The sequence below is a fragment of the Plectropomus leopardus genome, chromosome 5 (genome assembly GCF_026936395.1).
Source record: "Plectropomus leopardus strain MGB_pleo_1.0 chromosome 5, ASM2693639v1, whole genome shotgun sequence".
NCBI classification, from domain to species: Eukaryota; Metazoa; Chordata; class Actinopteri; order Perciformes; family Serranidae; genus Plectropomus; species Plectropomus leopardus.
Window position 1 is genome coordinate 30,675,363 of NC_142180.1, and position 14,576 is coordinate 30,689,938.

General features: G+C 39.8%; 3 protein-coding genes across 5 annotated transcripts; all 3 read right to left on the reverse strand.

Annotated features, from left to right (window-relative positions):
- Window positions 1-1,669: 1,669 nt before the first annotated feature.
- On the reverse strand, window positions 1,670-14,061 carry LOC121941324 (uncharacterized). Of its 3 annotated transcripts, XM_088077290.1 has the most exons (7): window positions 13,830-14,061; window positions 13,352-13,431; window positions 7,015-7,146; window positions 4,143-4,262; window positions 3,504-3,687; window positions 2,586-2,808; window positions 1,670-2,495 (listed from the first exon to the last, which is right to left on the reverse strand). In XM_088077290.1, exons 5-7 carry the CDS (start codon window positions 3,569-3,571, stop codon window positions 1,746-1,748), a joined length of 1,041 nt encoding a protein of 346 aa, XP_087933416.1. In that variant the 5' UTR covers window positions 3,572-3,687; window positions 4,143-4,262; window positions 7,015-7,146; window positions 13,352-13,431; window positions 13,830-14,061; the 3' UTR covers window positions 1,670-1,745. The 3 variants fall into 3 exon arrangements, with proteins under 3 accessions (XP_087933416.1, XP_042340035.2, XP_087933417.1); XM_042484101.2 differs by lacking the exon at window positions 13,352-13,431; XM_088077291.1 differs by lacking the exon at window positions 4,143-4,262.
- On the reverse strand, window positions 4,081-5,298 carry LOC148189599 (CARD- and ANK-domain containing inflammasome adapter protein-like). Its single transcript, XM_088077334.1, has one exon. It carries the CDS (start codon window positions 5,296-5,298, stop codon window positions 4,081-4,083), a length of 1,218 nt encoding a protein of 405 aa, XP_087933460.1.
- jun (Jun proto-oncogene, AP-1 transcription factor subunit) lies at window positions 8,875-10,903 on the reverse strand. The gene has a single exon (XM_042513459.2). It carries the CDS (start codon window positions 10,573-10,575, stop codon window positions 9,595-9,597), a length of 981 nt encoding a protein of 326 aa, XP_042369393.1. The 5' UTR covers window positions 10,576-10,903; the 3' UTR covers window positions 8,875-9,594.
- Window positions 14,062-14,576: the final 515 nt, after the last annotated feature.

The window sequence follows — 14,576 nt, forward strand, 5'->3', positions numbered from 1 at the left end:
TGGTCTTTTTTTTTTTCAGAAATCATACAGGAAGAAGCACATCATACGGCAGATGTGAATCACCAGCAGTTAATCAGACAATCAACCTTGCTTATTTTCAGATCGCTTGTTGATAAAGGGTATGTGAAATAGCCCACAGAAAAACCTTTAACAGCATATTATTTAACCTAAATAACAGTGCACATAGTAACTGCAAAATCTTGTTTCAACAGTGTTACAAATAAAATATATAAGACTGAACATCAAGTGACCAATCAATAGACAGAGCATAAAATTAATTTTCTAAACATCAGGTTTTTTGGAAGACAGTGGCCATCATACAGTATGTCCATGCATTTTTTATTTTGTTGTAATATTCGTGACTTATTTACCTCAAGAGAGCAAGTTTCTGACCTGAAATAGAGCGCTGCAAGTATGAGGGGTTTTTTTTTTGGAGGTTGACACGAAAGTTACTGTCATGATTTCCTCATCAGAAAGATTACTGTAAAAATAAGCTTTGAGGCAAACAAACGTATGATTCTTGTTTTGTTCAGTGAGATAAGAACAAATTAACATCACTTTTGTGATTTTTGAGGCATAAATGCAATCATGTGTTGTTCAAATATATATTTAACAAAGAAAACTGGCATTTACAATGTGTAAATTCAATCAAGTCTAAAGAAGCAAACTCAGATAAAATGCTGAGAGATCTTAAACTATCTAGAAGTACATTAAATGTTTAAACGGTTGAGAAATGTCTTTTATCTGTCTTCCAGCTTCAAACTGTGCAAACCCGTCTCTACTAATTGGCTGGAGCATCAAGGGAATTGTAATCCTACAATTTATATGGGCGACAGAGGCCACCACAAGATGGCATTATTCTTTCACTATATTTACACAAAACAAACAGGCTTTAACGCACATAAAAGCTTAAAAAGTCAGGTCTGGGGTAGTACTGATTTTGTGGAATAAAATGTATAAATCTCTTAAACTTGTGTTAACCACAGACATTATTTCAGGCATTTAAACTCATTAAAAAGGCACTGACTTCAAGATAAGGGAACAAGGGGTGCTAAAATATTCACTAATTTCTGGGTTTTAGGCCTAATTCCTGCACCATTTTATGATAGCAACCCAAAGAGAAAACTTCCCTTTCATGCACACTGAAAAAAAAATTAAAAATGGGACAACTTTACCTACATTTGGCTCAATCGTGTAACCCAGTACTGGGTCAAACTTGCACCACTCCAGTACTGAGTAAAGTTTATGCACTTTTCATAGATTTATAAAACCAGTTGATCACCAATTACACCCAAACCTTGGGGTTCTTTTGAACCACTTTTAGTGTTTTTTGTATAGCATTATTCAGCCGTGCCGGTACGGGGTTATTTTGACCTAGTAATGATGTCATATCTAAATGTTTGTTGGGTAACTAATTGAACCATAAAGAGTAGTTACTTTTAGTTAGTGTAATGCTATTTTTTAATCTTCATATTGGGTCATCAATTTAACAAAAAAGAGGTTTGAACTGGACATTTATTTGGTTCAGTGTTCAAGAAAGTGTTTCATGCAATTATTTCTGTATTAACTTTAATTTTTTTTATTACTAATTTATGCAAAAAAAAACATGCCATTGCATTTCAAAAGATATGATGGAAGGTTTAACACATGAGTTCATGTATTTGTGATAGATGAAAGCAGAAATTATCATTAAGCTCACTTTATATTATTAGTTTCTGTGAATTCCTCTCTTAACTCCTTTTCCTTTATTTGATGAGAAACATCTTTTTCTTCAGTAAAGCTGCAATGCTCTCGTGCTCTGGTGTGCCTCCACTCTCTGCCACCTGCAGAGGCGTCTTCCCCACATTATTAGTCGCCTGTAGGTCAACCCTCTTCTGGCGTCCCATGAGCCCACCTTGGCCCCAGTTAACAAGCCTTTTCACTGCCTCCTGGTGTCCACCTCGTGCAGCACAGTGCAGAGGAGTGTCTTTACTCTGATCTGAGCTGTTGATCTTTGCCCCGGCCTCCAGGAGCAGTCTCACTACAATGTCATGGCCCCTCTCAGCTGCAGCATGAAGCGGCGTTTTCCTCCAAACATTCCTCTCATCTATGCCCTTGTTACTGAGTGACTGTAGGAGAGTTGAAACCACGCTGGCATGCCCGCCAGCTGCTGCGTAATGAAGAGGCGTGGAGCCGTCCATGTCTTTAGCCCCTCCCTTTGCTTTTTGGGACAACAGTGAGGCCACAGCATGGACATTCCCCTCCATGGCAGCCAGGTGGAGAGCCGTTTTCTTCTCATTATCAGTGGTATTTGTGTTGGCTTTGGAAGACAGCAACAAGTCTACCACACAGTTTTCTTCCTTAGAAAAGGCTGCCCAGTGCAAAGCTGTCCTCCCCAGCTTGTCTTTCACTCCTGGGTCTGCCTTACCTTGAAGGAGCTGGGTCACTGCGTCTGCATGGCCCTGCTGACTGGCTACATGCAGAGGGGTCAGCCCATCCTGGGCAACAGCATTTACCTAAAGATATGACACACAACTCTTAGTCTACACAAACATAAACAAAAATGTACAACATGGAAACTAATGAGCAACTGGTTTGACAATTACCTGTGCTCCAGCTCTTAAAAACAGATCAACCAGTTCTGGCCTATTGCACTGAGCTACCAGGTGTAGAGGGGTTTGGGCCTTAGGTCCAGTAATGTTGGGGTCTAATCCCTTGTCCAGTAACGTCTGCACTATGGGCACACTGCCACCGTGGACAGCCAGGTGCAACGCTGAGGAGAGATCTGACAATGTAGGATCCAGTTTGGCCTTTTTTGCTACAAGAACTCTGAAGTGAAAAAAAAAGAAGGTCGCTATTTCAGACAGAGGCATCAAACATGCAGCCTGTGGGCTCAACCACCTATTACGGCCCACTGGATGACTTCACACACCAAATCGATGGATGCATCCTTAAAAAAACAAACAAACAAACAAACAAACAAACAAACCAGATAATGTCCAAATCGGCCAAGCAGTGGTTGAAATACTGTCAGTATATGTGATTATGCACATTTATACAAACCAGGTTAATTATGCAAAATTCCCAACATATGCAAGTTAGCATCTTGCAGTTTCCTAATGTTGGGGACCCATGCTATGCATTTATGACATAAAACTTTGGAGTACTCAACATTTCAGGGTTGATTTTGCTGGAAAGTAGACTACAATGCAAACTCATGTTAATACAAACTCACATTAGACACATGTAAAGACATGCATAACCAGTAAAAAGAAAGAGCTGCAGTGATATAGTAAGAAGAATATAGAGATTATACACTCCAAAATTGTGTTATTGTATGTGTACTGTGTGTTGAATGTTATGTATCTGTGTTCTTTTATTAGTTTGTTACTTGCTATATGCAAAAAAATTACAAAAAAAACATAACAAAAGCAAAATCTGAAGCCTCAATGTGTAAAAATTAACAATATCTTACACTGATGCCCCCTGGTGGTAGTGTAAGTGTGTTAGCCCTTGACGGTTACCTGAAGACCTCAGCGTGCCCCAGCTCAGCTGACAACAGGAGAGGAGCGTAACCTTGTTTGTCCAACATGTTCACATTTGCTCCGCTGTCTATGAGAGCAGTTACGGCTCCATCATGGTTCTGTTTAACAGCTGAGAAGAGAGCAGATCCCAGCGTGTCTTCACTCAGAGCTCCTTCAGGATTATCTATAATTTAAACACAATGCATAGAGAATTTATGTGTGCAGCTTTATGTTTTATTTATGTGCCACTAACATCTCAAAAACAAATTTGACTGCATGGGGATGTAGCACACTTCAAGATGTTAAAGGTCCAGTATGTAGGATTTAGTGGCATCGATTGATAACATTGCAGAACTGAAACTTCTCCCGTGTGCCAAATGTGTAAGAGAACTATGTTAGCCAACATGAAAAAATGAACAGCACCATCTGGAGCCAATATTTTGTATATTGGGCTACTGTTGAACAACATGGTAGACACTGTGGAATAGGTATTGCCATGGAAATACAACAATTGTTATTTTCAGGTGATAATTGAAAACATAGTTATAATACATACCATTTCTGCAAATGTATGCCCCTAAATCGCATTGGACCATAAAATGTTATAAGGATTATAATCTTTGGGGCGTGAAGACTCACCAAGCAGCAGACGAAGAGTTGATTCTTCATTGAGCTTGATGGCTTCATTTATAACATCATAATCAACTTCAGCCCCAGCATTTAGAAGGACAGACGTGGTTTTCTGATTGTTCTGGGAAACTGCATAAAACAGAGCAGTTTTTTTGTCAGCATTTCTGGCATTAACAGCAGCCCCGTTTTGCAGCAGCAGCTCTGCCAGGCTCCAGTTATCCTCCACGGCTGCTGTGTGGAGAAACATGTCCTGCGTGTGGCTCTCGGACTGCTTGGCCTCCTCCTTCACCAGGGCTTTCACAGAATCCAGGTGTTCATTTTCTGCAGCCAGGTGAATAGGGGTTTTGCCTTGTGGATTCAGAGTGTAAATGGGGGCTCCAGCTTGTATTAGGGCCCTGACTATCTCAGTGTGACCTCCTCTGGCTGCTCGGTGGAGAGCTGTGTGACCGTTATTGTCCTGCAGGTCCAGTCTGGCTCCTTTAAGGATCAAGAGCTCAATGATTGACAGGTGACCATTCTCAGCAGCTACGTGCAATAGAGTCTCATTAGAGGAATTGACTGTATTAATATCAGCGTCTTCTAACAGCTCCTTCAGCAGTGTTATCTCTCCGTCTGTAGCAGTCATGTGGATGAGATTTTCTGGTTGACTTTGTGCTGGTTTGTGCTGCTCTGGTTTTAAAAGTGGCATAGTGCTTCTTTTTTCTTTTACTCGGCAAGATTTCTTAGCTCCTTTGGTGGCGATTGATGTCTTCTGAACAGCAACTATCCCCTCTGGGTCCCTCTCCAGCAAATATCCAATCAGCTGTCTCCTCGTGTCTCGAATACGTTCATTCACACCACCCACATAGGTCTTGATTTGCTGGTAGAGGTCAGGTTCTGCCAGCATAAGACAGGGATGGAAGAATTTTCGACATGCTCTTTCACCTCCTGCCTCCAGGATGTCCAGGACCCTGGAGTTTTGATCTTTGCGTGTCCTGATGGTCAGCACGATAGATCTCTTTGCTGCAGTCATGACCCCTTCTGTGACGAGAAGATCCAGTAGATCCTCGGTATGTGAGATCCCATAAATTAGATCACTTCTCTTGGCCCGGATTACGTCCACAGCGTAGGGGTTGATATAACCTGATGTGGTCTGAGCATCAAAACCTTTGAGTATGCTGAACATTTTAAACACCCTGAGAAACTTAAGATTTTCTGAAGCTTTCACATACACCAACTCGTTGTTGTAACTTGTGCTTCTGGCTATTTTTTTTTATAGAACTACCTTTAGTGCTGAGCGAAACACCTCCCCCTAGCAACATAATACAGACAGAAGCCATTTACCGCACACATCCGTCCAGCTCAACCTGCCCTTTGAGAGATTATGTGACCAACTAACATTGTTCGTGTCCATCAGCATTTCTGCAGCATGGCAAAATGTTTGTGATTAACCCTTTGAAACCTGGAGCGACATCACTTTTTTTATGCTGCTTTCAGACACCTTTCACAAGTATTTTAACAATTGAAGACTGAGCAACTTGGTGTGATTTATTCCAAAAACATGAGGACAATGGTAATATGCAACTTGGTAAGAAATGTTTCACAAATTGCAAGAAATTAGTACATTTAGAGAACATTTATTTCTTTATTTTAAAAGCTATGGAAGATATGGAAAAAAATTCTAGGGAAAAATGTCTAAAAAAAATGTATTTTTCAAGCAGTTTTTTTGTACATTTTACTACTTTCTTGCTAATTTTTGGGTCACTTCTTGCTAATTGCCTTCTTCAAATGTTTTTGTAAATAAATCAAGCCAATTGCTCAGGTTTCAGAGGGTTTAAATAACAATGTACTATTTCTTCTGAACTCAGTTTAAAATTCATATTTTATATAATTTTTATACATATTAATAAATTAATAGGTTTCGAAACGTAGCTGTTTCATGTGTGGTTTGACAGAGAGAGAAGTGGTTGGAGGATGGGTGGTGGCGGGTGGCGGGTGCATGCATATGTGTGTGTGAGTGTGTGACTAATCATGTGTGGGTGCAGAAATGGTGCACTCCCTGGACAACCCCATTCTGCTCAATCTCTGAATCACACCTATATGCCTTCATATGAAAAGTCAGTGAAATGTTTAATAATTAAAATCTAATGTTTGTGCCATTTGCACCACAACACAGGCTGAAAATTTTTTCTTAAGGTATTTATTAATGTCAAATGTGCCTCATGTAGTTACTGGTGGAAAATGCAGGCTTTTTAAACCATTGACACAATAAAAAAGTTCCATTTAACTGAAAAGAGATTTTAATTAATCAAACTGATTCTTATGTTAATTGTACAAGCTATTGAGTTATATTATCTTATTTCATTTTTTATAACTGATGCATTAACACGCAAGCTTTATTTTAATATTGTGGTTTGTTGAGAACACTTTTTAACAACTTTAGGTTTCTATATATTGTCTGTAAAATATTAGTCTGCAAAGTAACTAGCAAATATGGTTTAGTAAAAAGTAGGCTACAATATTATAAACGTGGGCTATCATATTCTAATAAGCTAATATTGTTTTTCTAAATAACTTTTAAAGTAAAATGATTAAATATACATTATGCAATGGAAATTTTAAAACAGCTAAAGTACAAGGAGCTCAAAATTGTTTAGTGTCGTTAAGACTACTCAAATGTAGTCTTAACAACATCATGATTACAGTTTTTAACTGTAGATCTGCAGTTATTGCGGATTTAGATTGAAATATTGGGCTTTCATTGCTATTTTTTACTGTTAAAACTTGCATTTATCTATTTATTTAACATATACTACTATAGGTGTTGCTGTCGTTGCAGTGTTTTCATTGATTTACCCTTGGGCAGTCCAGTGTCCCCCTTGGATAACTTCTCAGGGCTCACCGTATTATGCAGAGATTACAGAGTCGGTTCACTTCCCGTAATACACGCCTCCTCCGACGTGACGTAGATCTTCCGAGCGCTCCCTCTCCTTATATGGTAGGGAAGGACTCCGCTTTCCGGAATGATGTCATGCTGCCCCAAATTTGAGAAATCAGAACAGGTTAAAGCAGATAATAGAGAAATAACAGTCCCAATATAATATAATGTAATATAAAATAATATAATGTAAAATAAAATAAAATAACTTGACATAACTTGAAATAACATGGCATAATATATGTATGATAAATAACAATAATAGGTCTCTTTGCGACCTAACAAACAAATTAGAATAACACTACCTCCAGATCATCAACTATTTAAAACTTACTATTTAACTGTAGGCTATAACGATGGATATTGAATAAGCTTAATGTAGTTTCATTATTTGTATTGATAAAACAATTGACAGACGGTTGAATTAGCTGCATTTATGCATCAAACCATGTTAAAAAAGGCAAAATAGTAGTAGACAGAACAGGCACATTTGTTTTGTATTTAAGCTTTGTTGTGTATTGAGGTGAATCCTTCAAACATTCATGTTTGAGGTTTGAGACTTTGAATCATGACTGTTCTGTGTTGATTTGAAGCAGTGATTTTATTCAAGCTGCACTGAAAGCGTGAAGACTGTCAGACAGCAACATTACATTTCATCTCTCAGGTAAGTCAGTCTGTGTCTCCCTCTAGTGTTTAATTGCGAGCAAGACACACTGGTGGCTTATTAGAGTTGAGCACAGTACTGACCTGAATGGTATCTGACATGTCCAGTCACATCCACCTGCTGTGATAAGTGTCTGTGCAGGAATGGGGCTTATAATTGCTGGTTTTACTCTGGAAATTATGTTAAAAATCGCCATACTTTCACTTGTATACAGCCCCAATCTATTTTTTTTACTTCATACTTGTATATTCACATAAATGAAGAGTTTAAAAAATAGATATTGTGTTTTAACTGGTCAAAAAAACATATTGGGATGGATTTTTCAGCCGCACTGATGGAAGAAAGCTCTTTAACTCTGAATTTAAAGGCCTGTCAATGTAGCTTATACTTTGTGTTTTGTTTTTTGATGTTGCAGCTATTTCATTACATTCACTTACATTTTGATTATTGTTTGCTACTCTAAGATACTTTTTTCAGACAGGAACTTACAGCACTGAAATGTATCTATCTAATATCAGGCTACAATGTGTCTAAATTTTATCTGCCACAAAACCAGTGGTGCTTTAAAGTTATATGCATTGGTTTTCAGTAATGTTTTATTTAAGATAAAGCCAAAATATGCCCATTTGTACTTTAGGCTTTATCTGAGTTTGTGTTGACATGTTGGGCTTTCTTAATTTGCAACAGGACAGGATATGTGATGTTAAATAATTGTATGTTGCAACAGCATGGGGGATTTTCCTGTTATTATGTGTCACATAAGTGATACCTTAGATGTCTTCAGATGATTTATTGCTTATTTTGACCTGTCCTAACTGTGTGACAGTGTAGTTACAAGATTTATGTGTATAGTGTCAACACCAGAGAACAGAGGGAGGTTTTGTATGATCTTTATACTCTTCAGGTGATGCTAAGATATAAAGTGGAGGTCTCAGGTCCTGTTTGCAGGACTGGCCTCCATCAGTGGTAAGTGAGCCTGCACGGTCTGTCAGCTGCAACACAATCACTTAGCCTGGATCAATACCAGCACTAATGGAATTTACCTTGAGGTACTGGGATCTCTTGCAACATGTTGCAACATGTTTTATTGTTTGCGCTCCTGACATGGCACACCCACTTTTTTTCTGTCACACTTTACAAGAACACAGAGGCAAGGTTGCTTCATTTCATCTGGTTTATTTTCTTAAATATTGATTAGTTTCTGAAGTGCTCAGAAAACAAAAAACATAAAAAATTATACAGTATTCTTATTACAAATGGTAAACATAAGTACTCCAAGTTGATCTTATATACATATAACAATGAGTGAAACCCCATTAAACGACTTTAGAAAAAAACAAGTAAATCTTGAAGCTTTTCTAACTGAATTTCTTACAATTAAGAAAAAAAAGTACATATGTACTGTAACTCAGAAGTCAGGCAGCTTTTGTTACAACTTTTCATGTTTAGAGTTGGCCAACACGCCCAAGTTTGAAGCCATCATGGCTACAGCAAGAAAAGTCTCTATTGCAGGTTCTTAAAATCCTCTAATACTGAATTTCTCCTTTGATGGTCATAAGAAGGTCCATGCAGAGCTGGGAGTAAATCAAGAAAATTTCAGTTCCAGTTCTGTAAAAACAAACAGAAACAGAAAGGTATCCTGCTTGCTGCCATGCCCCCCTCTGGTTCATGGCTACTGTCACTGTCCCGAGCCCCCTCTCTGGGACGCGCCACCGGGGGAGCGCGTGGCACTCAGGAACTTCAGCGCAGTCCCACTCCTGCCAGTGTCGCGCCACATCGTCCCAAATCACGATTTTCGGGAGATGCAGCCTCTCACTATCACAGGACGTTTCGTTCAACTACAGTCTCTTTTATTTCTCTCGGCCGCCGCTGACGCCACCTCAGAAAGCCTGGAGCTGCTCCGTTAACATGAGCTGGCACCCGCTGTGGACGTGGTTCATCACCTTCTGCTTCAGCTGCGCCACCTGCTCGCGCAACATGTTGGCGGTGGACGCGAGCTCCGAGTTTTGGGACTTGAGGTTCTTGACTTTATCCTCCAGCCTGGAGATGCGCTCCAGCTTCCTCTTCCTGCACTTGGAGGCGGCGATGCGGTTCCTCATGCGCTTTCTCTCGGCCTTGATGCGCTCCTGGTTCTCCATGTCGATTGGGGAGAGAGGAGGCGTTTCCCCCGGCATCTCGGGCACGGTTTGGGGCTCCTCTTTGAGCGCGGAAAGCCGGGGGAGCTGAGCAGGGGATGGCTGCCCGTAGATTGGGAGCTGCGGCGGGGCTGCTGGGAAGGACATCGTCGGGGCTGAGGTGGTGTAGTTCGGTGCCGACACGGTGCTGATTGCCGGGTTGAAAGTGTTCAAGTCCTCATACACCGGCGAGTCCGCGCGCATGGCCGCGTTGTTGTTGTAAACGGTGGCACCGGCGACAGATGACACAGGCGGCAGGGCAGTGTTGACACTTTGGCCAGCTGATGTGACACTCACATTAGTTGTGCCCGGCATGTGCTGGTGGTGGAGCTCCGCAAGGGCTCGGACGAACCCCTCGGCGAAGCCCTCCTGCTCGTCGGTGACATTTTTGGGGCACATGAACTGCGTCGGAGTCGGCGTCGTGGTGATGAGTCCGTTGCTGGACTGGATGATGAGCCGCTCCAGCTCCGGGGAGGCCAACTTCAGCAAGCCAACATCGGGAGAGGTGAGGATGTCGCTGGCTTTGGCGCGGAGGTGAGGTTTCAGGGTGCCCGTCGGGTCGCTGAGGTTCAGTGTCATGTTGTGTTTCAGCACTTTGGGGTTGCTGTATCCGTAGCCGGCGTTGTCTTGCTGGGAGAAAGCGTTGAGTGAGTCGTCATAGAAAGTAGTTTCCATCTTGGTATACATGGAAAGTGGCTACAAAGTCTTTGACAAAACTACTTCCCCCCTTTTCTCTTCTTCCTGGTTTATCAGATGAGGGAAAAACACTGGTTTCCAAACGTCCTCTCTGTGCGTAAAAACTTCCCAAACTCTCAGTGCGCACTTTGTTGACACAGGAATCAGAACTTACTTCTTTCAGCCAGCGATGGATGTTTGTTTTTCAGTTCACAAAGTATCCAAAGTTGTTTTGAGCCCGTGAATGAAAAGTCTCTCTCTAACTTTTCTGTTCAGGCACCGACTGTGTGTCTCAGCGGTGCTTCCTCTGTCTGGCTGTGTATATACTCTGAGCGCTACAGCGTGGAGGCAAACCTTATCTGCTGCCGCTGCCTCTCTAAAAATAGCCATGATGTCATGACGGCGCGCTCCCATTGGCCGGTGGGCGTGTTCTTGGGCGTGGCCCGGCGCTCCGATAAGGCGCGTTGCCTTGACGACCACCCAGAAGATTCTTAATCTCGCGGTGGATTGTGGGATGAGGTAATGCTGTAAGGAGAGCGTAAGCGCGGTGCATTGTGGGATGACGTATTGTTTTTGAATATCTGGTTACCCGCTTTACTGTCAGTGGCGGGACAGCCAGAGCTGCTGCTGCATGTGTGTTTTCTCACGGATTATTTTGTTGTGAAAGAGCTTTTCTATACAACTATTTTCTGAGTTTTATTTTTGACACTTTTTTATATTTACTTAAACTTTTTGTGCATGTAGAGGTCTTTAATTAACTGTGTAAAAGCCCTAAAATTATAGTTGATTGCCTTCAATTAATTTAATATAATAAAACAAATATTCATACTTAGACCTATGTTTGCAGTGAATAAAAATGAAAAATATTCTTGTCTTTTTCTATCTAAATAATTATCTAAATTTATAACAGCTGTACAACATTTCAAAGTAAACTAAAATTACAGTCTTCTGCCATTCTATGTTTTTTATTCAATTCAAATTCATGTTTGTTTATAAAGCTTCAAAACAGCTATTTCGTGATAATGCCTAGTAAAATAGAATATTATCCTTTCTCTCTCTCTCTTTCTATATATATGCATATATATATATATATATATATATATATATATATATATATATATACATGGTTTTTTTTGTAGGAGTGGGATGGGACAGTGAAAATCTATTCCTGTGTCACCTTCTAGTCTTGTCAGATTGTCTCTTGTATATTTTAGACTATTGTGACATGATCTAATAGACACTTGACTGTACATATATACATATATATTGCTACTACTTTACCAAAAAGAAAAGAAAAGAAAAGAAAAGAAAAGAAAAGAAAAAATCATGACGGAGGTGCATTTTTTGAGGGGCAAATGTCATTTAGCAACTTACAACATTTTTAATTTAATGTGAGTTTGTCTTTCAACATAGGTGTAGTTCCCATCAAGACCCACCATCCCCACCCCATGGGCCCCCATGCAACTGCACTACCTGCGGTGTCCATATTTACTCCCCTGTGTTATACATTACAGGACAGTGGCTCTTACAAAACTATCTTCTAATTTCTTTCATGAATAAATTAAAAATACCGTCACAAATTTCTATGATATGCTATTCTTTTCTCCAGTATTCAGTTGGGTTTTTTTTTAGCCAAATATCCAAATTGCAGCTGAATCTGAGCTCTAATTTCTGTGGTTTCAAACTGGAGAAAGATGTGAGCTCAAAATACTTGGAAAAAGTGAATGAAAACTGTTGCGTGAAAACAAATTACATATTTTTCCGTGTGTGTTTGCACTTGTGGTGGAAAGTCTTCTTGTTCTGACTGTCATTTTGCTTCTCGGTCTGGGATATCATGGTGGTCTCTTGTTGGTGGTCCCTTATAAATTGTCCCATATACACAAAACACTAGTTCTGATTAATGGGAGTTAAAATTTGACACCCAGGCAGGTTAATAAAAACACAGACATATTTACTTATTTAAGAAATGCATTAAAGCTCTGTTATTTACCTGAAGTGAACAGCCAGGCCTTTCTTACTGAGTCATTTGGTGCCTAACAGTGTTTCCTCCCTGCAGTCATTAGGAGACAGATTTAATGGGACCTTTTTGCTTTTAAACTGGATATACCGCATGTCTGAAAAGCTGCATTTAAGACCTTTTACTTCTGCTACAACTACAAATTGTTAAAGATAGATTTACAGACATCTGCTCGTCCTCATAAAGAGCAAGTACATTTCCTATTATCCATGTCAGGGTGTGTAATTAGTGTAGTGCAGTCCATTGTCCCCTGGCCTTTGGTCAGAAATCACAGCTGGTTTAATGGCAGGAGGTTAACCGGTGTGTCTTACGTGTTCCCCTCCAGTCCTCCCCACTCCCACTGTCTGGGTCATTTTCTGCCCTGCCAGCTTTACCGCCTACTATCTCCAGCACACCACGTCTAAATATGTCCCCCTTGTGTGACAAGTAAATCAGTCCCCTGGCGCTGGCTCGCTCAGAGAGGCACCTAAGGAGGATGAACCAGAGCATAAAACACCACTACAGTCTGACTTTTTATGGCTGCTAATGTTGTCTTTATGTACTGTTGTGCACGTCAAACCACGGCGATCAATAAAGTCGGACATAATCTGATCTAACTGGTTGACTTGGCTGATCTTGTGAAGTTTATTTTTTGATATATACGCTTCAGAGAAGATTGCTTTGCATTATGGTCATGGACACAAAAGGGAAAGGTTAAGGTGGATCTTAAAGGGATAGTTCAGATGTTTTGAGGTGGGGTGTATGAGGTGCGTATTCATAGTCATTGGTTACCTTTAGTAGATGGTGGTCAGTACACCCTGAGTTTGGAGAAGCAGACCGCAGTCCGACATGGATGCTAAAGCAATGTACTGCTGTAGATGGGGTCAGCAATAAAACATTATCATTAGATATTATTAAAAAACAGAGGAAAAATGTCCAGAAAACTATATTTATGATTCTCTTAACTGTATATTTAAATATTGATAGCATTTTCTTTCTTTTTTTACACTCTTTTTGGGCTTATTTTTAGGTAATTTTCTTGTAACTTTTTTTTTCTAATTTCTTAGTATTTTAATATTTTAAATTACCTGTCGCCCATGTTGTTGAAAGAAGTCAAGCCCATTTGCACAGGTATTAAAGGGCTCAAGTTGTTATTTCAGATTCACAAAAGTCACAAAGTGACACTATTTTGGCCTGTAAATAAGCTTGAAATAGCCGCTTAAGACGCCATGGTAGATAGGACCAGCTTGCTGTGTTTGGCTGTACTCACTCTTTGTTTGATGATGCAGGGTGCTTCAGTTGTCAACTGATTTGTAGGATATTTGGAGTTACTTGGTGAAGTTAAACTGATTTGTCTGACTCAAAACGAAATCTAAACCCCAAACAAACATGTCCTCAAAATAAACAGACCTTTACAAAAACAAAGTTCAAATCAGTGGTGCAATAACTGAATCCAACAAGATTTAACCAAACACACAGCACTTGAAGTCTGTATCCTCTTGGTGTCTTGCCTGCTCTACTAACTTAGCACACCTGCCTTTAATGAGAGGATCCTGAGATGCAGGTCAGGTGACACATTTTTCCCCATAAAACTGGGGCAAACTGACATGATCTCTTAAAAAAAGATGTGAAGAAGGCAATGAGCAATTTATGAAGAAATGACCCAGAAATGAGCAAGAAATGGGTAAAAAATACAAAAAACCTCCTGAAAATAAGCACAAAAAAGTAAAACAAAGAAATAACCTGAAAAATCTGCATACATTTACATTAAATCTGTAAAAATATTTATATATATATAATTGTGATAATTAAAAACAGTTCTCTGGACCTTTTTGCCTAACTTTGTTTTAAAAGTTATTTTCTAAATTTACTAATTTCTTGCAATTTGCAAGATATTTCTTGTCAAGTTGTTCATTGCCTATTTACCAATGCTTTCAAAATAAATCAAACCAATTTGCTCAGGGTCCAACGGTTTCGGAGGGTTAAGGTACATACATACATACACCTTTTAGGGATG

Excerpts from the sequence above, each read along its gene's own strand:
- LOC121941324 (XM_042484101.2), bottom strand. The coding sequence starts at position 3,571 with ATGTTGGACAAACAAGGTTACGCTCCTCTCCTGTTGTCAGCTGAGCTG. Across the intron at positions 2,809-3,503 it reads GGGCACGCTGAGGTCTTCAG|AGTTCTTGTAGCAAAAAAGG; the intron begins GTAACCGTCAAG and ends TTTTCACTTCAG. Across the intron at positions 2,496-2,585 it reads TTTTAAGAGCTGGAGCACAG|GTAAATGCTGTTGCCCAGGA; the intron begins GTAATTGTCAAA and ends TCATATCTTTAG.
- LOC148189599 (XM_088077334.1), bottom strand. The coding sequence starts at position 5,298 with ATGTTCAGCATACTCAAAGGTTTTGATGCTCAGACCACATCAGGTTAT.
- jun (XM_042513459.2), bottom strand. The coding sequence starts at position 10,575 with ATGTATACCAAGATGGAAACTACTTTCTATGACGACTCACTCAACGCT.